The following is a 22,329-nucleotide window of genomic DNA, read 5'->3' as shown; positions in this document are numbered from 1 at the left end:
TCAAATCGTGGGTGATTGTGAGTGTGTTAATGACTAGATTCGAAGTTAGAAAAAAATGAAACTCCAACATTGCAACATACCCAGAGCCATACAACTCAACATCTAATGGCCTTTGGCAATTGGAGTCTCCTTTTAACAAAGGTAATGAGCCCATAGTATACAATAATTTTTTTTAATCTATACATCGCAAATTCAAGATTATAAATTGGGAAATTTTCTAGCATGGGAGCAACATTTTCTAATGGAAAAAAATTTAAGTCAAACTTATACTGTAAAAAACCCACTAAACAAGGTTGTTCTTATGCTAAAAAAAACATTAAAATCGATCATCTCGGTCTTAAGATTCATAGACATGAAAAAAATGAGAATTTTAATCTTACAAATGGTTCATCTTCAAACACATTATATAGACCATCTATTTTCAATATTTACAAGTATTTATAGATATGTTTGATCGTTACCATTTATAAAACTTTAAATTTCGTTATCGAGGACAACAATAGATTTTCATACCATCGCAAGGCTTTGCGGCACCAAATCTGCATTTTCGGTATAGTTTTGAGGTACACCTTACTTCTTCAACAAGGTTAACACATTACGCAAACGTCACCGTATCCTGATAGGTTAATGAAGTGTGCTTCACTTCTTTAATGTAAGATTGACACCGTGTATAAATATTTTCAATTAATAACTTTAAGCTTCATCAACACACATCCCTAACCTTTCGATTCTAAATCTAACAGCAACTAGTAACTCTGTTAATTGTTACCACAGATGAATAAACTTATTCTATACTTTTTAGGCCAAAAACATTAATGATTTTATCATATATATGACATGATAGAAAGGGAACATTTAAGTTGAAATCTTAAATTATTTAATTACTACAAACATATGCAATTAAAAAAAAAAGCCAACACAAATGTTCCTGTCATAACTGGGATGCGTGTTTTGCTTTGGCGCCAAAACCACTCTTTCCCGCGAAATTGACACAGCGCGGGAAGTTTCTCTCTCTAGCGCTTGGAATGGATCAGCGTCCTCTCTGTGTCTCTCTCCTTTCTTCTCACGCATTTTTATTTGCGTCCACATCCATTTTATCTTTCATACCCATTTGTTTCCTCAATCTCCCTTCCTTGCCCCTCTCTCTCTCTACAAATTATATCCCTCGTAAACCCCGTCTTATTTCTCTCTCTAACGCCATTTGATTCCCCTCCCTCTCTCTCTTCATTACCATATTTCTCTCTCCTCACCATGTGATTCCCCCCTCTTTTCCCTACCCACATTCTGCCTCTCTCTCTCTCTCTCTCCACCTTCCATTGTTTCCCTCTCTCTTCTTCCTTCCTCTATCTGATGGGCAAAGCCAAGGCAGCTGCCTTATTGGATCTGCTTCTCCAATGACCATAGCAGGGCCCGTTCTGTAACGTATACTGCCTCCTCTTTCTCCTCTTCTTAGCTTTCTCCATCTTTTGGGCTCTGCAACTCCAATGGCTCCCACAACACTAACTCATTGCTTCAATATCTGAATCTTCTCGGTTTGTTTTCACTCTTGTGGCTCTCTATCATGAGAGAAGAGACCCCAAGAGAGAAAACATAGAGAACACAGTAGATAGCAAGAGAGATCAAATCTAGGGTGCAATCCTGTATCTCGCATCTTTTACATTTGTCATTTCCATTTCTTTGTTCCTCTTCAGTTTTCAGTCTCTTCTGGTTCTCACCTTTCAATGGGCAAAACAAAACCGGTGGCCTGTAACCCTAGATTTCGAAGGAGAACTCAGGCACCGGCTCCTCTCCAGAAGAAGAGCGATGGCAATGTGTCTTCTTCTTCTTATTCAGATCTGGTTTGTGAGGTGTGCTCTTCTGGTGGTAATGCAGCTGAGCTATTGCTCTGTGATGGCTGTGATCATGGCTTCCACATATTTTGCCTTCGCCCCATCCTTGCTCGAGTCCCTTCCAGTTCCTGGTTCTGCACTTCCTGCTCAAATCGAAGAAATTACAAGCGTAAGAACAATACCCATTTGCCTTTTATTCCTTTATTTCCAGTACTCATTATTTGTTTTTAGTATTGTTTTTCCTGGTCAAGTCGAAGAAATCACACTCTATAGAAGATGACCCATTTCCTTATCATTCATTCCATTCCTTATTTGATTTTGCAATTGTTTTTCCTGGTTCTGGTTGTTTGTTTTCCTGGATTTGCACTTGCAGAGGAGGGACTGTATTCTTATTTTCCCCTTTTGTCCTTTTTATTTTGTAGCTTATTTCTTTCCGCTTTGAGTTATTTTCCCTTTTTTTGATGCATTTATGAAGGTGATTTTTGCTTTTTATGTATTTTTATTTACTTATTTTTCTATTTATTTGCATTTGTAAAGGAGGATTTGGGTGGTTAATTTCCTACGCATAAAGAGATTAGCTATAGAATTAGTTAGATAATCAGATTTGGTTTTATGAGAATGGCATCGGTATTAAATCTGAGGAAAATAGCAAAATTATCTGAATGCAATTTTAAGAAAGGATTTTATGAAGGGTGTAGCAGCATTGGACTTTATTATCTTTGTGTATTTTCGGTGCGATAGATGTCGGTTGTGACAGAGGGAGGGAGGGAGGGAGGACTGATTATCTTTGTGTATTTTCGTTTTGAGGACCAGTTTTATCTTGGCTTGGAACAATTATTTACTCGTGTCTTTATTCACTTACTCTGTATATTTATCGCAGAGTTCCCTCTTGTGCAAACCAAGATCGTGGATTTCTTCCGCATTTGCAGGTCCTCTAATGATGCTCTGCATAAATCTCCTCAAGGTATTGTTCTCTATATTTATCTCAATTTTTATTTAGATGTTCCTTTCTGTTTTCTCATTTTATCACTGTAATTTTTTTTGGAAGTTCAATTTATATTTCCAAACTTCGATCTCTTTTTTTTCTCATTCTCCTCGTTCTTTATTTTATCACATATCCCTAGAAAACAATGCTGAAAAAGAAATTGAGCCCTTCCCTCTTTTTCTCCTGGGTTAGTGAAATTTGATTAAGTGCGGTGCATTCTTTTAGATGCACGGAAGCGAAAGAAGCGCAGTGGAATATTGATTTGCACAAAGAAGAGGAGGAGACTTCTTCCTTTTAACCCGAGTGAAGACCCACAAAGGAGATTGGAGCAAATGGCTTCTCTTGCCACTGCTCTCACGGCCACTGGTGCAGAGTTCAGTAATGAACTAACTTATAGGCCTGGCATGGCTCCTATGTCAGCTAATAAGGCATCCCTTGAGCAAGGAGGAATGCAGGTAAATCACAGTGTGTCCTTTTCCTTTGCATTTTCCTATTTATATTTGATGTACTTATTCAGTTTTTAACCTCTTATTGGATGAAGAATTATGCATGATTTTGATAGTTTATTCCTTTATGTTCTATTTTGTTTGTAGCTTTTATCTTATATTTTTTCCTATTTCTTTATCTTTTGCTTGGACCTAGACTTTTGGCAAATATGTCCAACAATCCTTGGACTGAAAGCTTAAAAGATAAATGAAAAACACAAGTTAGGGTTGTTCTGTATATATTCAAATTTTTGGCTCAGTTATTCCCTTGTTTTGGCTGGGCTAGTGATGAGATTAAATTAACAAATTGTAGTAAGCAAAAAAAATTAGTGGGAGCCATGGAAAGAACATAGAACAAAAGAGTGGTATATTGCATTGTAAACTGGTGCAGGCATGAAAAATTATTTGAAGCAAAATTAGGGTAACTTCATGCCCTTGTTGATTACCAAGTCCCTGACGAAGTTTGGGAGTTTACATGGCCATGCCACAACCTAAACTGCCACCCTGTATCCTTATAGCAATGAGATATATGCTATTTGATTCCTCAAAGGGCCGGCATGCTTTACTGGATGATATTTCTACCTTTAATTGATTCTTGACCTCTGTCCCTCTTGCAGCTGTTGCACCTGATATGCTTGCAAGTGCATGTTGCAACCAGGGATTCGGCTGCAAATAAAGTAGCAAATTTTTTTAATAAAGATTCATACAAGGCTGAAATTTCTGCATGTAGTGGATCTTCATCTTAGTTTTATCATTCAACCACTTTAAGCAATCAATCAGTGTCTGGCACCTATGCCAGATTCTTCTCTTGGAATGCACGCATGGAATTGCATTTGTACTACGGGACCTTGGTTATTGAAATAGCTGTGAGGGTGTGGTTGCTTCATGTCATGAGCAATGGCTTATGCTCATGTGCTCCATATTATTGGCATGGGGATGGGGTGGTCCAAAATGTATAATCCATTGTACTTTCTAGTTTTGAATTTATGAACACTAGCAGTGAGTGTAACTTATTCTCCATCCTATCATATAGGTCAATATCTTACAAAATGTGTGTTTCTTGAGGTTTCTGTAATGTGGGAAGCACTTTTAACTAGGTCAAGGCGTTTGCTGAATTCTTCTTAGATTGCCTGCCAGGAAAATGTTGTGGGCGCTGTTATTTTTGTTCTTGCTAATGCTTTGACATGATAATAGTTTGCAGTGTTGGAGGAGTTTTTTGGGTAAGTGTATTGGAGGAGTTTCATAGCATATTTTATACTACATTTGCAAAAGATGTTGCATCATATGCCTCGTGAAGGTGGAAGAAAGGGAATCCACTTCTTGTCCTCTAAAATGGTTCTAATTGTCCAACCAAAACCAGGACCTTGATTGTGAGACTTAGTGCTCTAGCCAGCATGAATTCTAGAGGACATTAATTTGTTATGGTGAATGCCAGATTTAATTATCACAAAGGCTTTGGGAGTTAAAACATCCATTGGTCATCTAATATTGTAGGAAAGATTGTCGACCTGACTATTTTTTTTGAGAATGTTAACTTTTATATATTGTTTAGGGAGTACAAGGGAGAGAGAGAGAGGGATAAGCTATCCACAGGTGGATAGCAGAGATGCAAAGGGGGGAGATAAAGAGATAGAGAGAACAAAAACCGGAACAAAGGCCTTCTTTTTGAAGGTTACATTGAGTCAACACAACAAAAGAAAAGAGCCCATTCCAAAATTTCTTAAGCTCCTTCATTGAGAGCCGCTGCTTTGGCCATGGCATCTGCGACATGGTTTTCCTCCCTCCACGTGCAGACGATGATCAAACCCCTTCAAAAGTGGAAGATTTCGTCAAAGATATGGTTTAGGACCCTTGGAGTTGAAGAGGGGTCCTTGGCACAAGAGATGACATTCTTGGAGTCTCCCTCTATTAAAAAGGTCGTGTTTGTGAAGGGTTAGACAATTCTGATACCCTCTATCAGCGCAGTAGTTTCTGCCTCTATAGTGCGTGGTCCCTAAGAATAGCTCCTACTCCTGAGGGGCTGGAATTCCCTAGAGAGCACCCATCGAAATTAAGTTTAATTTGTCACAGGGATGGAGGTTGCCAGTTAGAAGCTCTAGGAGGTCTTCTAATGGAATGCTGAAGTGTGGTGTTCCAATTCTGGTAGAAAGGCGAAGTTGGGATGCCTTGAAAGTTTTTGTGGTTGATGACCCAAAAGACAAGCCGCGACTTGATTTTGGAGAATACCACAGCTGGACTTGCGTATTCCCCTTGAAAGATCCTATTATTGCGTTCTATCCAAAGAGCGTAGACTGTTGCCACAACTGTTTTTTTCCATAACAGGATCCTTGTCGGGGACCACGGGAAAGGTTCAGTAGCACTTAGTAGTGAAGGGACCTCTTTGGGTAAAACCCATTGGATGTTAAAGAGAGACAGAATCCTCCCCCATACATCAAAAGGAAACGGGCAGAAAAGGAACAAGTGTGGATTTGACTCTTCCTCATCAAGGCACTTGGAGCATCGATTTGGAAGAGAGAAACCTCTTCGCTGTAGATGATCTACCATGAGCACTTTTGAGGATAGCGCGGTCCACATGAACATCTGTAATCTTGGGGTGCAAAGGAGGTCCAAGCTTGGGCCACTATTGAGGGGGGATTAAGAGGAAAGGTTGGTGGTTGAGAAATGAAAGAATAGAAGGAAGAGAGAGAAAATCCCTGAGGCAGCTGGTGACAAGATAATTTTGTCACACTCATGTTGAACTAGAAAGCATGAAGCTAGGGAATGTCAACCTGACTATGCTATAATAGTCACATCCATAGTCAGATTGACTATGCTATAATAGTCAACTTGACTATTATAGCATAATTTTGTAGAGAAGCTCCCATATAAGAGGTTTACATTATTATTTCTCACACTTTGGCTATATCAAGTTTGATACATATGGAGTCACCTCTAGCATTTCTTTTCAGGTGGTTGACTATTGCTTAAGCAAATATGATATTCCCTGCAATCCATTGGGTTTGACAAAGGCACCTTTTTTCCTTAGAAACATGCTTTAGGCATAAATCTTGGGGCAAAATTACGTGGATTTTTCTTTAAACTTGTTACCATGGGGGATTTAAGAGTGATTAATAATTGCGACAAAATCAGGAGTGGAAATTTGGGATCTAGAAGGTCTTGGATGCAAAGGGGTATCTCTTCTATGTCCTGCTTGCTGGTGAGTTTGTAGGTGGGAATTCTCTAACTAAAAGAGCAGCTGCTGATATTACCTAGACACAATGTTACATGGACACCGACATGGGTGTCGTGTCTTTGGTGTCTTGTACTTATGCCTAAAAACCCAATACAGCTCTGACACATTTTATATATAAATTTATAAATGCATAAATGATATAAGAATTTTAAATATAATAAATGAAAATTTAAAAATTTAACTTTTAAAATGAATATAATTTTATACAATAAAGATAAAAAATTATCTGTTTCTACTCTTTCATTGTTCAAAATGATACTTTTTAAATTGTTCTAGTAATAATATTTTGAATAATGTATATTAATCTTTGATTGTTTTGTTGATAGAACCATTTATAATTATCCTAGTAGGCTGCCCCTTAAAGGGCAGTTCCTATTTTAGGAGTTAGAATATGAACATCTAAATTTTAGTGACGGCATTTACAGACCATGTGGGGCTATATCAATTTCAAGTTTAAAGCTATATTAATATGATGATAACATCCATATAAAAATATGAATAAACATATGCTCGCTTTAGGAGTCGTGTGATATTTTTCAGTTTGTTTGAGCCAATATAATTTTGAGTGCATGTTGGACTATGATTTTTTAGGAAAATAGCATTTTAGGGGTCATATTCCCATAGAAAATCATAAAGGAGGTCAAAACCTCCCAATTAACATTAGAGGGTTTGCTTTTTAATCTTCATTTTATTAAGGTACTCTCTTAAAAAAGTCCCAAAAAATGCTCAAATTGCCCCTATTCAAGCAGGGGTATTCTAATAATTCAAACCACCCAAAGGACAGGAGGGTGTGTCAAATTACTGAAATGCCCCTAATTGTTATTGGAAACCTTGAAAAAGGACAATTTGGGCATTAGATTTTCTTAAGAAGGTATCGGAGTGAAACAAAATTAGAAAAGTGGGCCATCTCATGGTAGTTGACTAACTTGGGATCTTTTGACCCCCACAATGATTTTGTATAGGGCTTTTATCCCGTAAATGATATTCTTCCTTCTTTTTTTTGGAGTCCCACATTATGCTCATTAATGTTTTGTAGTATTTGTACCATGATAAAGGGCTTATACTAAATGTTGCTTTATTGGAATTCAACGTGTATTTTTTTTAATCTTTTATACAGTAATGATTTCGTTGTCAGAATTGCATTCTTGCCTTTGCTTGGACTTTTCAAAAGCGATTACTATTATATTTCATTATTTCTATAATAGAGAAACATATGCAACTAGCAAGGTCTAATCCTTTTAACATCACATTGAAAGGTCATAGGTTCAAAACCCATCAGTGGCGCTTATATATAAAAATAAAGAATACTGCATGTTTCTCAACGAGACATTTCTTTTTCTTTTTCTTTTGACAAGTTAATAGTGAGAATGGAAGGTAGGACATTATCTTGAGGCTCTTGACCCCTAACCACTTGGGCCCAACCCCATTCCCCTCAATGAGACATTTCTTGTCAAAATGTCGATATGCTTGTTGGGGTATGAATTTTTCTAAACACGTACTGACTACATATTGGTCTTGGGTGTGGGACATGTTTCGACACGCAACATAGGAAGGAAAATGGAGTATCGGGGTAGAACTGCCTAGACATGGACATGGGTGTCATAATTATTTTGCATGTCTAATTATCTATTTCTTGATCCTAGAAAGCCAATAGGGCTGCACAAAATTGCGCTACACAAAACTGCATATTTATCATTTTATAATAAAGCAATAGACTTTTAATGCTGGTCGAACCCAACCCAAAGAACTAGTTGTAGTACAACCCAGTGTGTAGTGTAGGGTTAGAAAAGAGTGGTAGGCGTGTTACATGTGAGGAAGTGGTGAGAGAGAGAGTGTTTTGTAATGATATAAAGAAAAGAGTTTAATTAATGAAAAGAGTGAGAGAGCGTATTGTAAAGATATGGGTGTACGTTTATACCTGGAATTATACCTGTAGGGATGACCTCTTGGAGGTTGTCGTCGAAATCGTTACTATTGCACTTGCAAGATAGAATGTTGAGGTGCTGCGATATGATGATTAAGGTCGTGAAGGCCATGTTTGTACCAAAGACAATTGTTCAAAGGAACTGTTGAACCACTTTAAAGAAGCCACCACTCCAAAAGAAGCTTGGGATGCTTTGGGAACACTATTTGCTAAAACCAATGATGATCGACTCCAGTTCCTGGATAATGAGCTCGGATGAATATCCTTAGGGATGATGATGATCAGCCAATACTTCATGAAAGTAAAAGGTCTCAACCCAGAATCATGGATCAACGAGACCATGAGGAGATGGATCCTCACTAGAGGATTGAGTTTTGAGTATAAGGGGATCATGACAACCATGAGAGGTTGGCTGCAATTGTTCTCCAAAATCATGGATCAACGAGACCATGAGGAGATTGATCATCACTAAAGGATTGAGTTTTGAGTATAATGGGAACATGACAACCATAAGAGGTTGGCTGCAACTGTTCTCCAAGCTTGATCCAGAATCATGGATCAACGAATCCATGAGGAGTTCTTGATACTCTTCCAGTAATACAATCGTTAACTTCATTAAAAAAAAAAAAATGAGACCATGAGGTGACGGATCATCACTAGAGGATTGAGTTTTGAGTATAATGGGATCATGAAATCCATCAGAGGTTGGCTGCAACTGTATCTCTTGGAATTAGAAAGGCTATTGGTGAATCAAGATACCTTGGCTAGACAAATGGCCAGTGTCTCTATTAAAGATGAGGACAAGGTGCTTTTCACTCAGAAGAGCAAACAACGACGAAGAGAAGAGAAAGCATCGAGATCACTCAACAAAGAGAGGGCTCCCAGTAAGGGGGAGTTAGACAAAGGAACATTTATGTTGATCGATAAGATGTTGAGTGTGACAATTGTGGCAAAAAGGGCTACTATGCTTGTGATTCTTGTTCAAGGAAAACGAGGACAACTAAAGAGAATTCGGTGACTGCGATGAGTTATCAAAGTAAGACTCACCAAAGCAAGACAAGGAAGAAGGGATTGTATACATTTATCTTTGGTACAGGGAGGTCGTGGTTACTTAAAACCATCCGATGTGAAATCTGATAGCTTGCGTGTGTCACAAAGTTCGAAAAATTTTATTTTAAACTTTGAGCTTGGTCAATGAAATAAATGTAGCCACCCAAGTTTACATCCAACTGTCAAGATTAATTGTGACCAACTTTTAACATTGTCTCATTATATACTTTCCCAAGGAAGAATTGGTTGTACATGCATCCATTGTAGATATCAAAGAAACCAAACTGGTGAGTTTGAAACTGGCCAACCATCGATTGGTTGATCTAGAAAGCTCAACAAGGGGTCGAAACCAACCAACAAATCAATTGACGTAAGGCGATAGGAGGAACCTGAGGAGCTAGCTCTCAGTACTATCTCCAACTTTGAAGTCATTGATTACAATTGAGATTGGATCATTGATGCAGGGTGTACGAATTATATGATAGGAAACAATGCTAAGTTCCTCAATTTGGCTGAGTACAAGGGAGGCATAGTCATTTTTACAACCAATAATGCGCCTACTGATCACCTACATTGACAAGGTTATAGGAGAAGGCCAGTTGTAGGATGTGTACTATATACCAAGGATGAAGAACTTGTTGCAAGTATCACAATTGAGAGATCTTAAATGTGTGAGAGTGTGCCCTGGCCTGGACCCTCAGAATTGTACTTCTCGCTTTTTATTAAGGGAACAATCTATGAGTTGTCTGAAGTGCTACTGAAGAGTTGAGAAGTATTCAAATAATATAAAAAAAAGAAGAAAAAAGGTTTAAGAGAAAGAGAAAAGAATGGATGTGATAAGAAGATCGGTCATCAAGGAAAGCCAGTGTTGAGCTGGAAAATTGTAAGAGTTAACATGTGGCTTCCCCGCCTCCTCTCTCTCTCTCCTCTCTCTCTCTCTCTCTCTCTCTCTCTCTCTCTCCCCCTTCCCCTCTTTTCTTCATTTCTATGTTCATAGAAACTTGCACCATTGACCTTCCTTGATTGAGGGTTACGTGACTAACTTAGAAGGGAATCATGTGCTCATTAGGTGGCACAATTTTGTTCACACAATGGATAGCTATGATGGTGAATGAAGGCTGTAAATAGAGGGGCGAATAGGAGGTTTAGGCATCAAGTAGTATCAAGTGGTGATAGGAGAGTAAGAGAGAGATAAGAGAGTGTTGTAAGTGGGTTTAGAGTGTGAGAGAGTTGCAGGTGTAATGTGTGAGGAAGTGGTGGGAGAGAGGAGTGCTTTGTAATTTTGAGGAAGAGAGAGAGTGTGTGTTGTAAAGATAAGAGAGAGTGTCTAGTGATTGATGCATTTAATGTGCTATGATCACGTAGACATTACATTATAATGAGTCGAATAAAATATTTTATATTTTTCTCTATCTAGCATATAATGCAAAGTGATGGTGTTTTAGCTTCGAAAGCCCTACAAGTATATCAGAGCCCCAATAAATGCCTACACGTAACCAGAGTCTCTTTGTTGGTCCGCCATTGGTTGGTCAGGCAGCTTCAAACTTCGGTACACCTTAACATCAAATTGACTACCTCAGCCAAAGTTGGGATTCATCTCACTATATGAGAAGTAAAGTGATCAAATAACATCAAGTGGTATAGAGGAGCAAGAGATACAAGAGAGGAGTGTAGTGAGAGAGAGTGTGTAGATTGATGTAGATTGAGAAAAGAGAGTGGTAGGTGTGTAACGTGTGAGGAAGTGGTGTGACAAAAGAGTGTTTTGTAATGATATGAGGGGGCTAGTGTAATTATTGAAAAGAGAGTGTGTTGTAAAGATATGAGGGTGTAATGTGTGTAATCACTACACACTATAGTGTTAAATCACTACAAAACCACTTGGAGAGATTTTTTGGGGCTCTGATTCCACTTGTTGGGGATTTTCTAGGCATTGACACTTGTTAGAATCCTTAAAAATAATCACTTTGCACTACATGCTAGAGAGAAATACATAAAATATTTTATTCAGTCACTATAGTGTACTGATTACACACTCATAACACATTAAATGCATCATTCATTGCACTTTCTCTCATATCTTCACGATGGGGCTTTGATTCCACTTGTATGGAAATTTTGGGCATTGACACTTGCCAGAATCTTTAAAAATAAACACTTTGCACTACATGTTAGAGAGAAATACATAAAACGTTTTATTTAATCACTATAGTGTAATGATTACACACTCATAACACATTAAATGCATCAGTCATTACACTTTCTCTTATCTTTATGACATTATTACACCCTCCCCTTTGTATCATTACAAAACTCTCTTTTATGCCACTTCCTCGTGCATTACACACTTACGACTCTCGTTTCTTTCTACACAATCTCTCACTACACTCATCTCTTATATCTCTCTCACTACACTCATCTCGTATATCTCTCTTATTCCCCTCATACTACTCAATGCTACTTGATGCCTAAACCTCCTATCCACCCCTTATTTATGGCCATCATTCACCTTTGAAGGGATATGTTGAGAGAGAAAATGGGGGAAAGTAAAAAAGAGAGATACAAATAAGTTAGAGAGAGGGAGAGATGAAATTTGAATGGGGAGAATAGAGAGAAAAAAGGAGAGAGATTTCTTGTTGACTTTTCTCAAAGCATTTAATAAGGGCAATTTGGTCACAATTTAACCTAAAATGTACCTTGGGGGATCAATGAGAAAAAAAAAGGGTTAATTTAGGGTAATACATGAGAGAGACTATTCAATGTGGGGTGTTTTGGGAAGATTGTTCTAGGTGTGGGGGATTCTGTAATTTTCCCTTTATCTTTCTTTGAATGCTTCTCCTCAACGTCATTCTCAATCTTAGCCTTCTTCGGTAGCACTTCAGATGGCTCATTGACCTTTCTCTTTCTAAAAAACAGGAAGCAAATTTGTGAGGGTCAAGGTTTACAGTTCAGTTTCTCACATATTGAAGGTCTCTTAACTATGGGGCTTGGGCTTGGGCTTAGGCTTTAGCTTTAACTCTGACTTTGACGGGGCTTCTCTTTGTAAGAGGTCCTTTCTTGCCTATCCTCTACTTTGGCCAATGCAGCGTCCATGTAATTGGGATTCCGTTTTCTTGTCCTGGTTGAATGTTGTAGTTGTGGTTCTTCAATGACCTCGAGTGCTTGGTCGAACTTCCTCTTGTGTCATTGGCTGATGGACACCATCTCTCCATAGGCTGGTGAGTGGTCTTGGAGAGGTTTGTGGACTATATTGTGTCTTAGACTCTTGGCTATGTTTGACTGCCTCACTTGGTTGATTAACATATGCATCTCAATTTTCTTCAAACTCTTGTTGGAGCTCTCCACTTTTTAGGTATTTGGTACTTTTATGTTTTTGGAGTTCAATGTGATGGGTCACAACACCTCCAACCCTTCTGTTTAGTGTCATATTCTATGAATATGTACTGTAGCGCCTCTTCTCAAGCTTTGCTGTGCAACTTTTTGTGAATAGGTACATAATATACACAACCAAACACTTTAGAGTGACTTACAATGGGTTTCATCTTCCAAAGCTTCTCCTATGGTGAGATGAATCCCATTGTATCAAAAAGTGGCCTGCCCAGTGCCTAGGTGGCCACCTAAATGCCCAAGAGCCTATAGGCTGGCCACCTAGGCCTCGACGGGCCTTCTTAGGTGGAAGTTCCTCAGCACCCTCCTAGTCGGGCACCCAATGCTCAAACCTAGGTGGGCCCTCAGGAACTAACATAAACATGGTGTTCTTTTTTTTTTTTGCAGGGGCACTTTGGATTATTTTGACTCATGGAAAGGGATTATTTTGACCCCCAAAGTTACAGCTCTTCCTATGCCTTGAAAACACCCAAAATTAATGTATTTTGCGATTTTTTCAAAACGAGAAAATTTTGAGAAGTTTGTTGAATCATTAGAAACCTTATTGTACTTCTTGCAAACAATTTTAGGATCCAAACGAGGTTCTTAGAAGAATTTTGGGGTATTTTGAGCTTGTTATACAACCAAAACATTGAGGATAAAACATCTAAAACATTGGACAATTAAAGATCTCCTCTTTCTTTTCATTTGTGTAACGTCTTTTGTGAAACATCATTTTGTATTGGTCATTTGGTCTCATTGGAGTCCTAGAGTGAATATGACTGTATGAAGTATACACTATAGAGTATGGTGTGTGAAAACTAAAGCACTAAGATACTATGTACTAGTGTTTTTTTTTCACCATTTTCGTTATCTGAAGAAGCAAAATTTCCAGTGCTTTGAATGTGTTTCAACATTTACACATACATTTGTGTAAAAAAGTTAGTTTATATTTTTATATATATATATATATATATATATATATACATATCCAACACATTTATAGGCATATCTGTGTATTTCAACAGCACATATATGCATATATGTACGTCTCGTGCACCTCTGGCCGCCTGAGGTTCTGGGCAGCTGCCTAGGCGTTGGGCGCCATAGACCCCCCCGGTGCCTAGGGGCTGCCCAACTTTTTTTTAAACCTTGATGAAACCGATATTAGACTAAGGTAGTCGATTGATGATGTTTCGTTGTCTTCATACATGGCCCAAAATCTTCTTGATAACATTTTCTGCATGTAGCTTCAAGCTTCAGTACACCTTGACATCATCTGTCCCAAACACAACAAAGTTGCACGTCTGTTGTCAATTGTGATATTGATATCAAGTTCTTCATGCCTTCTATGTGGTATACATCGTGTAGTTGGGCTTCTCTGAATTGGCAAAACATGCAACCTTGCTGATCTGGGTGAATGGCAACATGGCATTATTGATTATAACAATGAGTTTGCCTCCCTTGTACTAACCTAAGTTCAAGAACGTAGCTTAGTCTCTTAATAATGGTTCGAACACCTTGAATCAACAATCCAACTTTGACTATAATTGGTGACTTCAGTGCTAAAGAATGTACTAAGAGCTAACTCCTTGGGTTCCTATGCTCGCCTTAGTTTGGTGATTTGTTGGCCAGTGTCAGCCCTCTTGTGGAGCTTCCTGGATCGGCTGGTAGTTGGTCGGCCAGTTCCGGACTCATTGTAACACTTGATGTTTCGTCGGGATCTCCTTGGTTGCCGATCAGCATTGGTGTTGCTTCATCTAGCTCCCCCTTTTCAGGAGCCCTCCCTCCATCGACTATTCTCAGCAGTCTCTCCTTTCTTCATGATTGTTCTGCTCTTATGAGTGAAGAGAGCCTCTTCCTCATCTTTAATAGATACACTAGCCATTTGCCTGTCAAGGTCTCTTGATTCGCTTTGTAGACTTTCTAAGACAGTTGGGTCTGTCAACCTCTGATGGCCATCATGAAGCTGGTCTACTTGGGTCTCAATCCTCTAGTGATGATTCCCTGCATCCTGGTTTCATTGATCTGTGATTTTGGATTGAGATTGGAGATCTCGTGACAAAGGTTTTACTCTTTAAAGTATTGGCTGATCATCATCTTTCTTAGGACATTGATTTGAGCTAATCCCTAAGAATTGGAGTCAAGCATCATTGGTTTTGGCAAACAGTAGCCAACATGTCCCAGGCTTCTTTTGAAGTAGCTTCTTTTGAAGTAGCTCCTTTTGAACTGTTGTCTTTAGCATGAACACAGCCTTTCCAGCCTTAATGCACCATTTTTGTAGACTTGTAGTGCTTCTATGTTATCTCTTGCAAGTAGAATAGTATCCCTGCTGCTTACAACTTCCTAGAGGTCTTGTCTTTGCGACTAAGATTCAAGGCACAAGTGCCAGTCATCGTAGTTGTGATTGTTCAACTTCTCAAGTCTTCCAGTTGTGTTTGCTAGGTATAGCATTGTGATTGATGTGGTTGCTTGTTGATCTCTACCACCAAGAAGTTTGGTCCTCGATTGAATGCCTTCACAACATCGCACTGCTCACGTAAAATTGCACTGATTGAACCTACTCTGGTATCACTTGTAGGGATTTTCTAAGGCTCTGATATGACTTGTAGGGATCTTTTGGGCACTTACACTTGCCAGAATTTCTGAAAACTAATCACTTTGCACTGCACCTTAGAGAGAGAGAGAAATACAAAATATTTCATTTCACTCATTATAGCATAAGAATTACACACTCAGCACATTAAATGCATTACTCAATATCTTTGCAACACACACTTTTCACTAAGTATGCTCTCTTCCTCATATCATTATATAACACTCTCTCCCATGCCACTTCCTCACACATTACACACCTACCTCTCTCTTTTCTCACTCTATGCACTTAACACTCTTCTTCTACATATCTTTTACTACCCTCATTCCATTAGATGCTTCTTGATGCTTAAACCTCCTATCCATCCCCTTATATATAGCCTTCATTCACTATCATGACTATCCATGTGTGGACACAATTGTGCTTCCTAATTGGTGTGCATGTCCCTTCTACATTTGTCCACGTAACCATCAAGGAAGTTTGGTATTAGAAGCTTCTACAAAGATAGAGATAAAGAGAATAAGGGAAGGAAGAGAGAGAGGGAGAGAGGGGAAGGCCACGCATTAGCTCTTACAATATCTGATAAACAGTTCATCTTTGTTTTACTTGAATGTCTTTGGCACAGTGGTAGATAACACAGACTTGAGAGGGATGTCTTTAGTTCAAAGTTCAAACCCTACCTGGTTCTCTATATCTTTGTTTTCTAAATCCCGTATTTGGATGTGTAGGCATGTTTTGACGTGCGGTGCTTCAAGTGCAGACTCTGACTAATGTAGGCAGCCACTATAGTGCACAAGAGGGGTATGGAGGGTAGACTAAGCCCTGCGCAATTGAAAATAATACAAGTCTAAATGAGAGCTTGTTAGGTGTGCCTGCCATTGCTGGTGCCATGGTGAACCATTTTCACCATGGACCCATCTCTCTCTCTCTCTCTCTCTCCCTATCTCTCTCTCTCTCTCTATCTCTCTCTCTCTCTCTCTCTATCTATCTATCTATCTGCTTGGTTTGTCACATTTCTTATGGATAATTACTCGGGGTTGCCACATTCTCACATGGTTCCGCATCCTGGTGGACACTAGAGAAATGTTTGATTGAACATAAACTGCATAAGTATAATATAGTTAGTTAGAGAATTCAGGCTTTCTTTTTTTCTTTTTTCTTATCATTTCTCTTGTAGATTGATTATTTAATGTGCATCATGTTTAGTTGCATTTTCCCAACTTCCTCCTACCAACCAAGACAGCAAAGTGTTCTCTAACAGTTGATATTGGTACAATTGGGCTATGATTATTACAGGTTCTGTGTAGAGAAGACACTGAAACATTGAACATGTGCAAGTCCATGTGTGAAAGAGGAGAATGGCCCCCTCTTCTTGTGGCCTTTGATCCTAATGAAGGGTAAATATATTTTTTATCTTTTTTGCCTCAATAAATTGAAAAAGGTGGTTTGGATGATAAATTTGATCATGGCACCAGTTTCATTAAGTTAGTGCAAGCTCTTTCATAGAAGAATGGTTCGTGTGTGAGAGAGAGACAGAGAGAGGATGAGGATCTTCCTATGTTGCCTGTGCATTTCTGGTGGGAAAATGTATAGATTTCTCCACCACCCAAAGAGAAAAACAGTTTTCGTAACTTGAAAGAAGTTTCTAGCTGGTGCCATTTCATCCCTTTAGGCAATTGTTGACAATCTCTACATTTCCGAAATGGATGACATTTCCTGCTCTATTTTTCTTTTCTTTTTTGTTTGTTTGCGACAATTGAACTAGTAGAAAGAATAACATGCTTTCATCTTCTGATGAATGCAAACAGGTTTACAGTTGTGGCTGATAGATTTATAAAGGATTTAACCATAGTTACAGAATACACTGGTGATGTCGATTATCTTAAGAACCGAGAACATGATGATGGTGATAGTATGATGACCCTTCTCTCAGCTCACAACCCATCCAGGAGCCTTGTCATCTGTCCTGATAAACGTTCGAACATCGCTCGCTTCATCAATGGAATCAACAACCACACCACGTAAACTGTCTCTCTCAAAATTCTTTGTATTTTTTATTAAAAAAAGTATGCAAAGAGGCTATTTATCTTTGTACAAGGTCACAATCACTCTTGTCCCTTATATTTCAAAATGGGTGGTTATGAGAGTGTCACTTAATAGAATCAAAGTTCCAAATTTTTTTTTTCGGATTTCATGACTCACCTCAAGCAATCCAAATTGAGTAGGAATAATTGTAACCTCCTTGTAACAAAGGTAAATGGTCTCTTTGTAGACAATCTATTTTTATTAGGTTATGGTTTTCCTATCTATTTGATCTCAGTTGGGTTTAGGTTTTTTGTAACTCAGTGCGTCACATAGTTTGTGTTTGAGGATCCTAGCAGTGAGCCAACGATAATGCCACACATTAATTGTACATTGGTTAAATTAATTGATGTTGATACATGACATTGTGTCGGCTGACTACCAGACATCCCATCATGACCTGATGGTTATTGGTCTCTAAATATATGCAAGTATATGAGCTACAATGGAAGTTTCCCTCTTCTAATTGCTATGCATGTGAAAGAAGAGATTTGTTAAAATTGCAGGGATGGAAAGAAGAAACAGAACCTAAAGTGTGTAAGATATAATATTGGTGGAGAATGCCGAGTTTTATTGATAGCAATACGTGACATTGCAAAGGGTGAGAGACTGTATTATGACTATAATGGATCTGAGCAGGAGTACCCAACTCATCACTTTGTCTGATTTCATTTCCTGCCACATGAGAGAGAGAGAGAGAGAGAGAGAGAGAGAGAGAGAGAGAGAGAATTTTCAGGCTAGTGGAAGAGTTTTTTCAGGCTTCTCAGAATGTTTATTCAAAATTCATAGATCGGCAACGGTTCTCTCTGAATTGTTTAAAGTAATTTTGAGAACCGTTGATTCTTTTGTAAGGTGGTCTCAGAATCACCCAGTGATGGAAATGTATGTTTTGTTTAAATAGGAAAAGATTACGATTCTCTTCACTCCAATGGCCCTAATTTGAATACAGTTTATTCACAGATAACTCTCTCCCTACTTAGAAGTGTAATAGTGGCAATGTTTGGTGTGCTCTACAATTCATAGGTAAGGGCCATTTCTCCTTAGGGGAATGCCTGGTTATTGAAAAAGAATCACCACTTAGAAGTGCCTTCCTCATAAACAAACCATCCTTAAATCAAAATTAGTGGCTGTCCCTTGTAATAAAAAAGCATTCTATGGCTTGCTTACTTTAGATTAATATAACAAAAGAGGCTGCATGACCTTTTGTAAAAGGTCAAAAGCACCCCAAGTTAGCTGTAAAATTGAAATGACTTTGTTTATGAATGACCTATTCATAATTAGAAACTAGTAAGAGTTTTATGGACTTAAAAGCACTGTATTAGCATGGGCTTGCATTCCTCTTGTAGGTTATATTGCAAAAGAAACATTGTACAATGAGATTGTTTGCCTTTTGTTTAGGGTCTAGAAGATAAAAGGAAAAAAGAACAAAGAAAAAAAAGAATACTACTCCATACTGTTCGATGTAAAATTGGATGGGCTTGGGTGTGCCATTCTCTCCACAGAAAGTTTGAGTGAGGTTAATGATGTAGTCTCACTTGTCCACTTTCAAGGGTGATGGCTTCGGGTGTATTTAAAACTTTTTGTACAGAAAATAAATTGTTTTGTTTGATTATATTCTCATGACAAGGATTTATGTTGGCTTTGTTAACATCTTAAGCCTTGTTTCGAAATCTTGGTAGTCATGTTCAAGGAATATCTTTGTTCCCTTTATGAACAATAATAAAAGGTTGAAGTTTCTCTTGAGCTTAGGCTTTTATGAAAACAAAATAAAGCCCCATCTTAAATCCTCATCTAGAAAGCACTTTTGGCATAAAAAATCTTCATGATGGCTCTAAAATCAATTTCCAACACCGACAATAAAATTTGAAACTAAAAAATGATATAGATCTTGTGGAGCTGTGAACACTTGTTTTTAGGGTAAAATGGGCAATATATACTTTTTAGAATTTGAAATCCGAAATTTTTTTTACAACCATAGTCCAAGTTGAGATGATCGATTTAAATATTTTCCAACACTTGAATTGCAATTTTTGATAGGGATACAGCCCTATCAAACCATTTTTTCATAATAAAAAGGGCAATCTTTGGGTTGTTAGAGAAATTTTTTCTGTTGAATTCACAGGAGTTTTGCCGATTGCATGCTTGTAGAAATTTGAAATCTCATTGATGGTAGCATGCCACTGAGCATGCTACCCACTCAGTGCAAACATAAGGTGTGATATTTAAATGGCTAAAAATTGGTGCATCCAATGAGACCTTATTGTTTGTTGACCTACTGCTTATGTTGTATAGTGGGAGCCATTTTTAACCCACGACCATGAGATCATCTCTGATCACTGGGACCAGTCATCCTAATCTGCCATGAGCAAGGTCAACTGCTTCATTGTGAAGGGCAAAAAATGTGCACAAAAATATTCACTTAGGAAGCCATTTATAATTGGGAAGTAATTCTGATTTATGTTGACAAAAAAATGGTTAATGTTGTGATTCGATCATTACCTTGATGGCAATGCTAAGTCTCAAATTCCAATCCCACACTAACCTACCCGTGTTAGAAAAGAAAAAGAATAATTGCTAAATGAAGTAGGTTAGGAGATATTGATTGGATAGTCGGAAGTGAGTCAACAACAATGTTGCACGCTCGTACTATCGATTGTTTTTAATCATTAATTAATATGTGATATTGATATCATTTTGGCTCACAAAGATCATGTGCAAAGACAAGTCGAAAGCTTGCTCTGAAGAGAAAAAGTTAGTCGAACAAAGGACATTGGTATCAGGGAAAATATAAACTATGGATTTATAGTTAAGTATGAAGAGAGCTCCAAAATTTATAGCTAGAGAAATATGTTGGGGCTGATATTCTACATGACATCTTTGATTTGGAACATAAATAATTACAAAAGAGAATGTTGAGTTCTTAAAGGCTTAGATTCATTGTCCAGAAAATGAACAACCTACATCTACTAAAAAAGTAATTCGTGTTTTCCCTATATTTTTTGTGAATTTATTGTTTTATTGGGAATTTTTATCAAAATACACATTAGAGATTAAGGATTTAACATTTTGCCTATTTGCGACTATTTCAAGTCAAGACTCTATTTTTCTATGGGTATTTTGAAAATAAATTAAAATATATAGGCAAAAAGTATTAAATTCTTCATCTCTTACAGGTAATTTGATAAAAATTTTCAAAATTTACATTTTGCCCATTTGCAACTATTCAACGATATTTTTCCATGGGTATTTTGAAAATAAATTAAAATATATAGGCAAAAAAATGTTAAATTGTTCATCAGGTAATTTGATAAATTTTCCCAAAATTTAGAATCCAGCAAGCTTCTACTTGGCCTGAGTGTACACCAATTGACTCATGTAGCCTTTTTCAATTATATTAAACTTATATTGGAGAACAAATGGCCGACAATTTAAATAGCAATCAAATTATGAGTCCCAATAAGAGGTCCAATTTGGTGGCTTCATAGTATTTTCAACCCATTTATAGGTGTTCATGTCTTCAATGTGACTAAAGAGGTCATTCAATTGTCAACTATTAAGTGACCTAAACCTCTTTCTTTTCATTCAAAAGGATTCTATATTGATCCTTTCCCATGTAAATAGGCTACCTAGTCTAAGATAAAGCTTTCTAGTGTCTATTGCAACCAATATTTCCTTTAAATGACTTGAGACTCTAACCACTTTTTTTGTTTTTTCCTTCTACATTGTCAACCTAAACATAGGTAGTAATGATATTGTTTCTACAAATCATCAACCATTATGTCTCCCTTTTCAATACCTCTTCAAAGGTAATGACAATTGTGCTCCCTTTTTGCCAAGGCAAGGAACATTTTTCTCTTTCTATGGATCTTAGTTTATTCTAAACAAACAACAAGATTCCTCTCACACACCAAATGTCACACCACTGAGCAACAACTCCCCCTCACTCCCAACAATGGAATATATTGCCCCCAAACATCTTTTTTGTTTTTTTGGTTATTTTTGGGGTTTTTCTTAAGGGTACGTAAGTGGGGGGAGAAGCCCCTATCCGATTTTTCATTAATAATAAGAAAAAAATACAGCTCATAAAGTTACAACCTTAGAATAAGGCAGATGTGCCACGTTATACAGTAACACAAGAAAAAAAAAATCCCATGGTCTAGATCACCAAACAATGGCCTCTGAAAAAGCTGTGGCTTTCTTAGTAGCAACAATATTGAGCACCCATGTATTTTTGGGTCTTTATCATGTGTGTCAATCAAATTGAGAGGTGATATATGAAGCATGTGCAAAAAAATAAATTTATTTATCGCAATGGCATCTGAAAAAGTCGTGGCTTTCTTAGTGGCAACAATAGAGCACCCATGTATTTTTGGGTCTTTATCATGTGTGTCAATCAAATTGAGAGAGGGGATATATGAAGGATGTGCAAAAAAACACCACCCCAACCTCTCTGATTTGCTTCTTATTTATTTGGTTGGTCTCAGTTCTAAATTGGTCAAATACATTGATACTATAAGTAAAAAATTGGTTAAATACAATGGCGTATTATTCAGAACAATAATACAATGTGGGTGCAACGAATGGGATCGAAATCATGCATCAATGGGAACGGCATCAAAGGTTCAACTCCACCTACCAAGAGAAAAAGAAATAAAAGAAATTTCAAGTATCTCAAAAAAAAAAAAAAGAGAGGTAAATAACAAAAAAAGGTGAAACCCTTTAAAATATCACTAAGGGGTATCAAAAGATTATATTTTACATTTGAAAGTATGCTTTTAAATTT

The 22,329-nt window shown here is 37.6% G+C and overlaps 1 protein-coding gene across 2 annotated transcripts; it reads left to right on the top strand.

Moving 5' to 3' along the window:
* Nucleotides 1-993: 993 nt before the first annotated feature.
* ATXR6 (TRITHORAX-RELATED PROTEIN 6) lies at nucleotides 994-18,469 on the top strand. Of its 2 annotated transcripts, XM_020675824.2 has the most exons (7): nucleotides 1,103-1,422; nucleotides 1,692-1,998; nucleotides 2,710-2,793; nucleotides 3,040-3,269; nucleotides 16,761-16,861; nucleotides 17,273-17,485; nucleotides 18,053-18,469. In XM_020675824.2, the coding sequence occupies exons 2-7, from the start codon at nucleotides 1,722-1,724 to the stop codon at nucleotides 18,210-18,212; spliced, it is 1,065 nt and encodes a 354-aa protein (XP_020531483.1). In that variant the 5' UTR covers nucleotides 1,103-1,422; nucleotides 1,692-1,721; the 3' UTR covers nucleotides 18,213-18,469. The 2 variants fall into 2 exon arrangements, with proteins under 2 accessions (XP_088704544.1, XP_020531483.1); XM_088848418.1 differs by having other exon boundaries at nucleotides 994-1,998.
* The last annotated feature ends 3,860 nt before the right edge of the window (nucleotides 18,470-22,329 follow it).

Source organism: Amborella trichopoda, chromosome 9 (genome assembly GCF_054954075.1).
Source record: "Amborella trichopoda isolate Santa Cruz 75 chromosome 9, AtrichopodaSantaCruz75HAP2 v2.0, whole genome shotgun sequence".
NCBI lineage: Eukaryota > Viridiplantae > Streptophyta > Magnoliopsida > Amborellales > Amborellaceae > Amborella > Amborella trichopoda.
This window is presented reverse-complemented; position numbering and strand designations above follow the sequence as displayed.